At 36.9% G+C, this 13,550-nt stretch overlaps 1 protein-coding gene across 2 annotated transcripts in view; it reads right to left on the bottom strand.

The window, feature by feature from the left end:
• Positions 1–13,550, bottom strand: part of LOC134357404 (fibrillin-2) — a 347,942-nt gene that overhangs the window by 101,396 nt on the left and 232,996 nt on the right. For both annotated transcript variants that reach the window (XM_063068953.1, XM_063068954.1), the window contains 8 exons: positions 12,105–12,230; positions 11,842–11,967; positions 9,563–9,685; positions 8,661–8,786; positions 8,370–8,495; positions 5,752–5,874; positions 2,723–2,845; positions 945–1,070 (listed from right to left, as the gene is read on the bottom strand). In XM_063068953.1, the coding sequence (XP_062925023.1) occupies positions 945–1,070; positions 2,723–2,845; positions 5,752–5,874; positions 8,370–8,495; positions 8,661–8,786; positions 9,563–9,685; positions 11,842–11,967; positions 12,105–12,230 (999 nt within the window). The remainder of the gene's footprint in view (positions 1–944; positions 1,071–2,722; positions 2,846–5,751; positions 5,875–8,369; positions 8,496–8,660; positions 8,787–9,562; positions 9,686–11,841; positions 11,968–12,104; positions 12,231–13,550) is intronic.

Genomic DNA, 13,550 nt, shown 5'->3' with positions numbered 1-13,550 from the left:
AATGCAATACATAATCTAGCAGAGAAAAAAATAAATAAAATAAAAATAATAATAATAAATGAACAAGTAAATCAATTACGTATATTGAATAGATAAAAAACGTGCAAAAACAGAAATACTGTATATTTAAAAAAAAGTGAGGTAGTGTCCAGAGATTCAATGTCCATTTAGGAATCGGATGGCAGAGGGCAAGAAGCTGTTCCTGAATCACTGAGTGTGTGCCTTCAGGCTTCTGTATCTCCTACCTGATGGTAACAGTGAGAAAAGGGCATGCCCTGGGTGCTGGACATCCTTAATAATGGACTCTGCCTTTCTGAGACACCTCTCCCTGAAGATATCTTAGGTATTTCATCAGAGACATAATATATTAACCTATCTCTAGAGGTGTAAAAAATAATGTAAGATCCAATTCAAAAGACAAACTCAGATTTACATCTATAGTTACAGATAAAGGTTCTGATTTTGCCTGGTTGCAGACATGAGCATAGACTCAGCAACACAAACAACACAAGATTCAGAACAAAACTACCACTGGTATACTCCTAAATGTTAAGACAACTTTAATAATAGCTTCATTGTTAGTGTAGGACTGCTTAATTGGATTTTTTCATTATTTGTGTTTGTAATGTGTGCATTTAATTAACTGATTAAAAATCAGCACCTAATCTCAATATGTTCAATCCATATTTTAATTTGCTGTTACACATTTATAAAGTGATTTTAAAATAAAATTATCTCTGGTTATGATGTCAAGGACTGGAGATGTCAAGAGCCGCATCACACTATAGGGGAAGCTCGGCATTTCGTCATGAGCTGCGCTTACTGTCATCTATTCATTAAAAGTATACTGGAGAACACTTTCAATAACAACTCCCAATGAAAAGAACACCACACATATTCAGACTTAGTCACAATCCATATTCAGAGTTACAAGGATTACTTACCTTGACAGGATTTGCTATCGGAAGCTGGTGTGAACCCCATCTCACAGTCACACCGGTATCCTCCAGGTGTATTGAGACACTGGCCATTATCACACAGATTAACATTCTCTGCACATTCATCCACATCTGTAAATAACAGTCAACAAAGTAATGCTGTTATTACCTCACTAAGCATCAATTTCATTTTTTTCAATTATTTAACAGAATGAGTGTTTCCAATGATTGAATACTCTCATTGGTGACTGCAGTAAATAAAATAATTTTTTTCCTTTAATAAGTAAATTTCAGTCTAATTATTTTAATAGTTAACCATGCAACTTCAGCACAATTGGCTTTTCAGATTTATATTAGCAACGTTATTCATACAAACATGAGATGAAATGAATCTTTAATCATGTTAAATATTAGCAGAATGCACACTATGACAAGAATTAATGGTTGAATTTTTGGGAATAAAATGGCACCTATCTTTTAGTATACTGCTTAGCTACAGAAAGCACACTACCAGCAAACTCTACATACTGCGACATTGTCTTTGTGGATTCTTGTTTTAATATTTGCAACTGATGCTATTGCAACACTCTTGAGATGATTCCACACTGTAATATAACCATAACATTTCTGGAAATCCAATTTCACCATTTCTTCACTTCATACTAGATAACTTAAAGTATTAGACAAGCTTAGTTTTGTGTCATTGACTGAAACACATGCAAAACATGTAATTCTGAAAACTTAGTAGGATATTCTTAACTTTGGCATTTGTTTTATGCAAGCACAGTAGTTTCTCAAAGCTTACAGTAAATCATTGCTTCCAGAAGAGAAAATCGTTCCATGGCTGCAATGCAGCTGGCTATAATCCTATCAGGATGAGTGAGACAAGTTAATACACTGCTGCCTGTACTCAGCACATTACAACTGTAGATGTATTAGGGTATTAGAACCAACAATCTGTTTTTTTTAAGTATTACTCAGCCATCAATCAGTAAAATAATTGCTAATTGGCCTTGTTTTTAAATATGTCACAATATACTCTTGTGCCATGCCACAGGAGATAACTAATCTCGTTTTGGCAAACTGTATAGATGTGACAAATGTGACTAAAGCAAGGAAGGAGATGGTAACATTTTCGGTTGGCTTGAGTTTCTTATCCTTATCACCATTTTTGCGTAAGAGTTTTTTTTAAGCGTGTCGCATCAGTCAGCCATCCTTGTCTGGTGCGTGGCGTCAGGATTGGTCTCCTTTCGGATTAACCAGGTCACGATATGAACGTTCCTGACTCAACCCTTTTTTTCTTTACGAGGCCGAGTGGCTAGCTCGACACTCAACCCGGCACGGATGGAAAGCGTGTTCGGGTGGGGGGGGGGGGATGGCCCGATTTGGATTCGAACTTGGGGGCCTTCGCTCCAGAGTCCGGCGCTGATGCCATTGTGCCACCAGCCAGCTGTAAGAGTGACTGGATTTGTAGTGAGAGGTGAGATGAGAATCAAGTTCAAATAATAATGCCTCTGCTGGGAGAATTTTCTGCCAATTCATACTCTGTGTTCACACACAAAATTGAACTAATTGGATGAAATAAAGGGCTACTGGTACCTGTAGATTTGTATGAAAATTGATCATCTACACATAACTATAAAGAGATGAAGGCATTATCTGAGGTCCTTTAATACGTTATGATGTAACCTTATTGCAAAGCAAAATGGTACACTTTCAGTCCTCATATATGGCTGCATTTTTATTAAACAAGAGCATCAGTTTCATTCATTCATTCATCATACCTGAACACATAAAACCATCCCCACTAAATCCTTCAGAGCAGAGGCAGCGATATGACCCAGGAGTGTTCATACACTTAGCGTTGAGGTTGCAATGATGAGTTTCATTGTTGCATTCGTCAAGGTCTACCAATTTAAAAAAAGGCACCTTATTAGTTGAATGGAATACACAATACATTATACATTAGTTCCTTCCTTGACACAAATGTAAAACCGGGTCCAAGATTCATTAAGAACTGAAAATGCCACTGATACACAGTAAGGGAACATCTCATCATAGTCTGCCTTGGTAATTTATAACTGGTAATGATTGAGTCATGGTATCATCTATAAACCACACCCTAAGGTCTATAAATTTTATACTCTATAAAGTGCAGTGTGGTTTTACAGTGACTATATACATTCATTGTGTAACACAACAATAGACTTCTATTCACAGGCCTGCCACTGCAAACTTTAGTACAGAATGAAAGGAAAATGTGCCATCTGGAACCAAGGTCAAGTTGGGGGTTGGGGAAGTAATGGTTGGAAAAGTGTGGAAAAAGCCACGAGTCAGATGCCTTTTGGAACTATTATTGGTGGCATCACAACTTAAAGGGGCCTTTGGGGCAAAAATCAGACCATTGGGAGATGAGGCAATTTGGGGAACAACCGTTTTTGGATTATTTCTCTGGCATACTGGAAAAGAACATTTTATGAGGTGTGACATAACACTGTTAGAAGCAGCTAATGCTGAATAGGGCCCAGTAAGCCTTCCGGAGAAATTCTGGAGTGACGCCAAACACTCTAACACAATTCACTCTTCCCAATGTTCAATTTCAGCGAACAGTGATAATAGTAATAAACAATAAAATATTTCTGGGCTACTGAGACGAGAAGCATGGAGGCATTTCTCTTTCCGTTTCCCTGTAGTTTTCAGGCAGTCTATAATCGTCTTATCAACATCCTCATTGCAAAGGTCAGATCATAAGAAATTTACAAGTTTCTTTGAATGAAACTGCTCACTTCTTCAGTTGGAAGAGCTCTATATCCCCTGCACTTTCTTGAAGTAACAAGAAAATGTAGCAGAATTATGAGCTGAATTGGTAAATTACTGGCACAGTAGACCTTTGTCAGCAATTGCCATCCCAAGGTAGAAGAACAATGTCGTCATAAGAGCCTTATAGGTCTCCTCTTGGATAATGGAGTGTAAGGGCAAAGGCATATCTTAAATAAACCTCATTCCACTGGGCACCAAAAGCTTGTTTAGGAGCTTCAGTCAATTTATTAAAGCAGAGTCTCTCAAGTCACATTATACCATAGCCAAATTCAATCCCACAGGAATGCAAGAAAATTTAACACTGCAATTCTGAATCACGTAGTTTGCTAACGCTGCTCCACGTCATGCAGGGCACTTTGATAACATTCTGAGATTACACAGAAACTTCTTAATTTGTCTGGATATCTCTATCAATCAGGTCTGTCACCCTCTCCTGCAAACCATTTGTATTTTGATTAAGGACTTTCTGGTATTGGGAAAATTATTAATCTCCTAATGTGCCACTCTCCCTCACTTAAATCCAAATCACACGCTAGTCTTGACACCATCATAATGGTGTCGAGGTCCTCATTGACATCAATGATGGACGAACAACGAACCAATGTGCCATACAAAATTAATTAATTTTTCATAATGTTGTTTCACCCTTAGAGCAGTATTTGCATTCCAGCACCTGTTATTGAGTCTGTATTTTAGAACATAGGCACTCTAGTGGCAACTGAATTGGATTTTATTTTGATTGCTCAACAAAATGCCACAACATAATCTTGATTTTAAAAAAAAGATAAATTTTCTTTTCTTTAGATAATAATACAATTGACAGTCAAAAGAATCAAGAGACCTGTTCAAGCAACTTTATGTTTGATTAAAAATTAAACCTTCTTGTTGTAAGGTCCTTTTGAGTACTCAAGGGAGACTTATTTTTAGTTCAGATGTACAGCAATAGTTTCAAAAGCCGATCCACTATTAAAGTCAAAATTTGAAAAAAATACTCAAAGTGGATTGTGGTGTGAAGGGTTTCAGAGAAATGGGTATTTTATCAATGATCTGCAGTAGTACAGAAATTGTTCCAGAATATGACATTTCTTTTTTGAAACAACCCTGGTGGCTATTATCTAAATGACTGTGGAAGTTACCATTTTTCAATCATGATTTTCCATGTAGCAATGAAGTTGTATGCTCCAGATCCCACTGGTAATCACTCTCAGAAATTCAGATTATAAATTAGATCTTTCTCAAACTTTGCATTTCATCTGAAAATATGTAATTTAAATCAGTGAATTTTTATTTTCACCAGTCTGAACCAAAATAAATTTTATTTAGTTCTTCTTGGTCTGTACCAATGGCTGCACAAATACTTCACAATAACTGTCTTCCTCTAACATTGGCCTCTTGTCTAACCTCCGCCCTCTTTGTCACGCCACTGGAGAATGTACAAGCACTGGAATTTCTATCATAAGCCTCTCTGATTATTTTTTTCTCTTTCCTCTTTAAAAATTAACTCTAAAAAAGACACACTTATTATTTTGGTCTTTGTTTCCATGCATTTTTTTTTTCAAATTAGGCATCTGTAAACCATTAAGGGATGCTTTTCCAATTATGGGTATTACTTAAATTCTGAAATTGCAATTGTTTTCTATAATAATGACAACTCTTCTCAACTGCAGAATTCACTTTAAATACGCTGTTATAAACCTCTAGATCTGATAAGAAAAACTATGCAACAATTACTGCACTGTATTTTCCAACTAAAACAGATTTTGGTGCAAAATTATTCAAAAATGCCATTGCAAATGCATTACGCTGCAATAGTCAGAAAAACAACCAGAGTGTAATTTCTTTCCTCCAAGGCATTTATTTACCTACATACTGCACAAATTTGGACGTAATGCACTTTTTAATCTTATACTTTCTTTTCAACTTGAAATCAATTCCGCGCAGTTTTGTCTTTATAAAAACAAATGTCCATTAGTTCTCAAACATGAAAACTTACCAATGCAAGAGGTGCCATCACCAACCCACCCCTCACGGCAGCTGCATTGGAAGCTTCCAGGAACATTGACACATGAAGCATGCATGTCGCAATTGTGGGCCCCAATTTCACATTCATCAACATCTAAAAAGACAAGACAACATAATCATAGAAGATACATTTTGGATGTAACCTTGGTTTTCAACCATATATCCTATTAGATAGAGAAATCACTGCCAAAACATTGAAAAAATTGTGTTACTGATTTATGACTTGCTTTGCAAAATGAAGAGTATAATACAAATTATTTATTTTGCCTCTTATGAAACTTTTTGAAGCTAATAATATTCATTGCTGATACAAGAATAACTTACACAATAGAAATATTTACAATGGATATTATGAAAAAATTGCTATTTGCATAGTATCCTCCATTAAGCACTGTACTTTAATCAGTATCTAGGTAATGCAGTGTGTTTGCTAATCTAGTGCAATAGCCAACCTTTTCTCCTATTCCACACAGAGAAGAAATATCCCTGCTAAAGACAGGAAAGTTTTCCTCTTGTACTGAGGATAATGTTGCTCCTTCAGTCAAGCAAATAACATGGATCTTAAAGTTTTTCCACAGCTCATTACCTTTCTTGTTCTTATTCTCTGACACTTAATGGTTTCTACATCTCCCAAAACTTAGTGTCGTGGGCTGAAGGGCCTATAAGGTGTCCCCCGCTTTCTGAACGTTCTCTTTACGACATTTCGCTTTTACGAAAGACCTACATTAGTACCCGTTTTCGTTAACCGAGAGAGGATTTTCACTTTTACGAAAAGAGACGCTCGCTTTAAACTTGTGTTTACCCCGAGAAAGACTACCATGACCATGAAGCCTTGCGTGGGCAGGTGTGTGCGCATGCGTGACGTGCGTGTACGTGCCGATTTTTTTTGACAAATCGATTTTGGCTCAAACTTCCCGATTCTGTTAAGTGAAACTACACTGTACTTACATTATTTCTACTTTATATAGGCGGTGTATTTATCATATCATTCCTGCTTTAACTATATGTTAGTGTTATTTTAAGTTTTATGTAATATTTGGTATGATTTGGTAGGTTATTTTTTGGGTCTGGGAATGCTCAACAATTTTTCCCATATAAATTAATGGTAATTGCTTCTTCACTTTACGCCATTTCGGCTTACGAACGGTTTCATAGGAATGCTCTACATTCAGATAGTGGGGGAAACCTGTACTATTATGTGCTATATTATTCTGTATACCCGAAATGAAAAATGAATGGCCTTTTCTCAGAATGCCTCTCTGATAATTCTGTTCTGTTAAAGGCAATTGAAGATAAATCGCACACTTCACCAGTTTAAACCTATTCTATTCATTCATGGCAGCTCCCTCTTCCTTAATGAGGGAATGTTTATTGTTTAGTGAAATGCAGTAACTTAAATAACTTAGGTTAAATTATTTTCCAAAATAGATACAGCACAAAGTGATATACAACTGTTAATTTAATAATAACACATCAGATTAAAGGTGAAGAAATCTCAGCAACAATGAGGTTTAAATCCTTAAAAGTTAAATGGCTTGGTCTCAAAATTACAGCTAGTCAATTTAGAACTGAAATTATGAAGCCCCCTTTCACACAAAAACACCCTAGAAATTTGAAACGCTGTCCTTAAAATGTTTGGGTTGGAAGGTAGATTTAAGTGAGGTTAATAAACCTATGTTGCATTACTTGAATCTTATTTAGCTTGGCTATTTGTTATTTTATAGTCCTCTACTCTGAGGCAGCACTCATAGAGAGGATTTGATTTATCCTTGGCTGTGATGAGATTTTACCAATCTGGCTTACATTTAATTAAAGTCTTATTATACCAAGTTTCTTTGCAATCAACACTGATAATTTATAATTTGCAATTGTATCAAAGTGTCTGAACCCGATGTTTGGACGATGACTTAAGCGCTGGGCTGAACCTGAAAGGTCGAGTACAGGCTGAATCGGGGCAGTGGGGTCCAGGCCCCAAAGTGCATTGGAGTGACTGAACCCCATGTTTAGATGACGGTTTTGGCACTGGGCCAGATTGAAAAGGTCAGGGTGTCGGGACTTGAGGTAACAGACGGGCTGATTCAGCTCACTGCTCTGTGACATTTACTTGGCTCTGTGCTGAACTAAGGATCTGTGGTTGGACTCTCTCTGTGGACTTCAGTTCAGAATGCTAGTTGCTTGCTTTTATTGTTTGCATGACTTGTTTTCTTTACCTCTGCACATTGGGTGTTTGACAGTCTTTTTTTAAAAAATAGATTCTTTTGGGTTTCTTTGTTTTGGGGCTGCCTGTAAGGAGACGAATCTCAAGGTTTTATAATGTATATATACTTTAATAAATGTACTTTGAAGTTTGATTGTCAAAAATACACTTCGAGGGAAAAGAACTGAACTCACTGCCTGCATTTAGTAACAAACATGTCCTCGATTTTCCAAAATGCACTGCCAAAAAAAGTTCTTATCATTAGAGTATTGTCATAACATGAGACCCATGAAATAGGTTTTACATTTTATGTTGTATATATTTAAAAAGCTTAAAACTAATGTCATTAGATTTTTAATAAGACACACCTTGTAGCTATTGGTTGACCCTACCTGAACATCCAGTTGTTCCCTTCTTCACAAAGTATCCAAGCTGGCAATGGCAGATAAAGGAACCTTTGGTATTCTCGCAGTCACCATAGAGACAGATGTTAGAGTTCAGGTCACATTCATTCACATCTGAAATGACACATCTTTACGTCACTATCAGCAACAATTAATTAATTTATGGTAGCATTAGTGCTGCTACGAATACATCCTGAATGTGTCAGGTACTTACATTGTATTAACTGTACATAACATTATAAACTATTTCAGAAAAAATGTTGCCTTTTTAATATTTACCAATGCAGGTCCTCATGTCCATAGAAGCCATGAATCCATCAAAACACAGGCAGCGATATTCCCCAGGGATGTTGGTGCACTGTCCACCATCACAAATATCAGGATTATCCTCACATTCATCAATGTCTAATGAAGTAAGACAATAAATGTCAAGTGAAAATCACGTATTTGAATAATCCTTATTCCACTGCTGTTTAAAAAAAACTTAGTTTTCAGAGATGGGAAAATACATTGAGCTGAATTATAAACTTGATTTTTAGTGCTTAAGCAGACCTTTACAGATTAACAGCAGAAATGCAGGCCCATATTTCACTGTGGAGTACTAGAAACTCTGCATTAAATTGCCAGAACTTCACTGTATTAACTGCCAGTAAATTTCAGAACTCGCACACGAACATGTAAGTCATAAATCTTCTGGCGGGACTCTATCAGCTGTCCCCTGTCTGTGCTCTGTGGCTGGAGTTCTCAAGCAGAACAGCGGCTTGTCAAGATTTATGTTGGGTGGCGTATTCTTCAATTTGCAACAGGTTCATCCTAATACAGAATCAGCATGCTCACTGATCGCAGTGGGAGTGCAGAACAGCAGGGAACACACAATGCAAAGTCTATCTTTAAATAAAGAAACACTATTTTATGGTGTTAATTTATATATATGGTTTTAATTTATTTTACATGTTCCATTTATTTTGCATATTTTATGCATTTTGATACTTACAAATTTCAATAATTAAGTTTAATATTGATATTCACAAACAAGATTGACCTCCTAGATCTCACTGAGTTAAGAACAAACCGTCTCATGGTAATAAAATCCAACTCATTTAAAATGGCTCAACTCTGAATTACATGAACTTGCTGTAACAGCTAATGATGTCTAACTTTTAAATATCTTCTCAGTTTACCTGCACAAGTTCTTTCATCTGGCATTAGAGCATAACCTTCAATGCAACTGCATTCATAGCTGCCTTCTGAATTTGTACAGTGTGTATCACAACCTCCATTCATGATAGTACATTCATCAATATCTGAAATATGAAACAAGTAGCAAAAGTAGATTAGTTAACTATTACATTTGGTAATGACGTACATTAAATTAGTCATTCTAAATGCAGCTTTCAAGCTTATTTCATTACATTAAATAAATTATACAAAAGGGTTAAGACTGAGAGTATGTCACAACATCAAAACTGAAAAAGATAGTGTTAAATCTTTTGGAACTTTTCCAAACTTTCTACTTTAATTTAAGCAGTAACCTAAAACTTCAAAGTAGAGTGCAAAAATCCACCCATAAAAGAGATGATGTTGGTTGACACCACAGCTATGCTTTAAGATGGTAAATTTAAAGTTTGGGAAAATGTCAGCATGTTAAAGCATCCAAGGAATTCTTTCAACAGAAACAAAATGCTGGTGGAACGCAGCAGGCCAGGCAGCATCTATAGGAAGAAATACAGTCGATGTTTTTGGCCGAGACGCTTCGTCATTTATAGGCTATTGGTAAAAAGTTTTAAGCATTTATACCCAGTGGCAATCACAAAAGTGATTCTCTTCTACGTCAGGTTGATGAGTAGCTTGAAAGGAAAGTTGCAAATGGTGATCCCATTTGCCTGCTGCCCTTTATCCATCCATCTTTCCTATCTGACTTCATGCTATGAAACTTTGTAGGAAACAGGGTCATTGTTAAAAACCCCCAGACCCCCCAACCATTCCGCATAGCACACCACTGTACTACATCCCCCGTCAGTTTGACCTGCCTGTAGGACAAATTGTGTATTTGAGAAATGCTCAGAGAGCACCTGACTCATCTAGACAGCTGTGAATAGATGTTTGCTCTGCAGATTTTGCAAGTTCAGCTTGACGGGGAAGAATTTTACCACAGCTTAACTTGAATTTGATGCCAGTTTGAAGCATCTTGTTTTCTTCTCAACTTATTAAAGAGGAGAACTTTTTAATACAAATAAATAGATTGCCAGGGTATTTCAGAGTTTGCAAATACCGATCGGAATTCACATTTAGCCAAGGAAAGTAACAACAGCAAGTGTTATTCCGGATAATCCAAGAGATTTATGATAATTTGATAATTACATCATCAACACTATTAACATGAGATTTGTTTAAAAATAAAATCCAAATTCCTTAATTTACTGAATTAAAATCCTCAGCTTTCTGATATTTAGTCATGTCCTTGGATTATGAGTAGAGAGTTCTGAATTATTAATCACATGATAAACTACTGTAAGACTGCCCATCATGATCATTGGAAAAGGGAGAAATTAATAAAGGCAGAACCAGTTTACCATTCTATTGATTTCAACAAAGAATCTGATAGGAAAATTAGAATATTTCTTAATCATCAAGCGATAATGGAATTTTCCTGAATGGAGCAATGTTTTGACAGAGCAGGCCATCCATGTAAACGTAACCCATGACCCTGGACCACTGAGCATGCACAGTGGGCTTATTAATATTCCCCAGATTGTGAAAACAACTGCCAGTGCAAAGGCAAATGTAGTAGTGGTGGTAAAGCAGTAGCATTCTTAAAAATCGAAAGGAGCAGTCAGACACAATTAAAAAGGAGTGAAATGATACAAATAGCCCTCTTGTCAATACACCATTTTTTTTCTGAGACTTAAGAGTTGACAGATAAAGGTTGGACACAGAAATGAGTGGAAGAGGCCACACTAAGGTGCTGTCCCACTCACCTTCTGTGACCTTCTGAGATGCAGCTGAATCATGACTGGAGCCCAGCTGAGGACTCACTCAATCCCGTTTAGGAGATAAGTCGTTCAGTAAAATAAACTTAAGGCTTATATTTGGCCTGACACATAAGATAGCGATGTGCTGACCAACATCTACTTCCAAGATGGATCAATCTGGATATGGTTCCACTTGCACGTTAAGGCCAAAGTCTGATGCACCTCGTCTTGCTAAAGAGATAAGAACCTGATTTGACACTAAAGATTTTCTAAAGCAACAATTTGGGCAGGTGGAGGTGAATTTGTCATATTTTGATCCTCAGAAACCACTATAGGAACTGGTGAAAATGACAACTTGAGTTTTGATCAATTCACTCAGCATTTTTAAGGCAGTAAGATACAAAACTGAAAAGTAGTTACCTATGCAGTTGACAGTAAAATGCTTTTATAAATAAATTATATATTCAATACATCTCATTGAATCTTACCAACACAGCCTTGCCTGTCAGGGGTAGCCTGGTATCCTGGGTTACAGGCACACTGATATGTTCCAATCATATTTACACATTTACCATTTCTGCAGAGGTTATCACTGAGGGAACATTCATTGATATCTGAAAAATGGGAAGAAAGGAGAAAACTTCACATATTGCAGAAAAGAATTCAAAAATCAGAAAAAGGAGTTTTAAAAAATAAAATGTTGGCTATGAGTGGTCAGATAATCCCCTGAGAGTAGATATGTTTTTCTTACCGATGCAGGCACTGCCATCTGAAGTAAGCTCATGCCCCGGAGGGCACATGCATCTATAGCTGCCTTCTGTGTTTATACAAGTACCACCTCGGCACAGCAGGGGATTTAGCTCACATTCATCAATATCTGCACAAGGAAAGAAATGGGGTAACGTCATAATAGTATATGTAATATAATAGTATATATATAAAATACACTTACACATGCATAATACTCAGTAGCCACTTTATTAGGTGTAGGAGAGTACCTAATAAAATAGCCAGAGGTGTGGAAACCCCCGTGCGATCTTTTTGCAGCTGTAGCCCATCCACTTTAAAGCTTCGCTGCCCAGCAATTCCCGATTTAATCCAAGCCTAATCATGGATCAATTTGCAATGACTAGTTGATCTACTAATCATAACATTTTTGGACTTTGGGAGGAAATTGAAGCACCAGGAGGAAACCCATGCAGTCATGGGGAGAACGTACAAATTCCTTACAGGCAGAGGCAGGAATTGAACCCAAATCGCAGGTATTGTAAAGTGCTGTGCTGACCACTATGCTACCATACCACACAGTAACCATGTTATGTGTTCAGAGATGATCTTCTGCACACCATTGTTGAAACGCGTGGTTATTTGATTTACTGTCACCTTTCTGTCAGTTTGAACAAGTCTGGCCATTCTCTTCTGACCTCTTTTATTAACATCTTTACTCACTGGATGTTTTTGGTTTTCGTACCATTCTCGGAAACTCTGTTTGCCTGAAAATCCCCAGATCAGCAGTTTCTGAGATAATCAAACTACCCGGTCTGACACCAACAATCATTCCATGGTCAAAGTCACTTAAATCACATTTTTCCCCTTTCTGCTGATTGCTCTGAATGACAACTGAATCTCTTGACCATGTTTGCAGTCTTTTATACACTGAGTTGCTGCCACGTAATTGGCTGATTAGATATTCGCAATAACGAGCACGTGTACACATGTGCTTAATAAAGTTGTCACTGAGTATATATGTTTAAAGGCTTCAAAAATAGTTACAATATCCCTCACAACCATTACAATAAAGCTGCTACTAACTGAAGCAAAGAAGGTCACAGAAAACCGCAAAAGGGGCTACCCAGCCCAATGCACCTTCTAGCATCTGGACTGCTGTCACAGCTCTTCCTATACACAACCAAGTACTTTTCAAAAATGATGGAGAGCTGTTGCATCTACCATCCTTTCAGGCAATGTTTCAAGCCTCTAGCACACTAGTTACAGGAGAAAAATAATTCTTCACATCCTCCCTTAAATACTTTAAAGCTAGAACAAATGTTCATGATCTTGCTAAATCTGCCACTGATCACCTACATTAATACATTTTCTTAACTGATGTTGATCAGAGCTATAAAATGTTATCTTCATTCCACAATGAAAAATGGCTGAATGTGACAGAATTAAAATTCAACAGCAATCAGGAGAA

This window comes from Mobula hypostoma, chromosome 16 (assembly GCF_963921235.1).
Source record: "Mobula hypostoma chromosome 16, sMobHyp1.1, whole genome shotgun sequence".
Classification (NCBI taxonomy): Eukaryota; Metazoa; Chordata; class Chondrichthyes; order Myliobatiformes; family Myliobatidae; genus Mobula; species Mobula hypostoma.
Note: the sequence above shows the minus strand (reverse complement) of the source record. Positions and strands in the feature narration are given on the sequence as shown.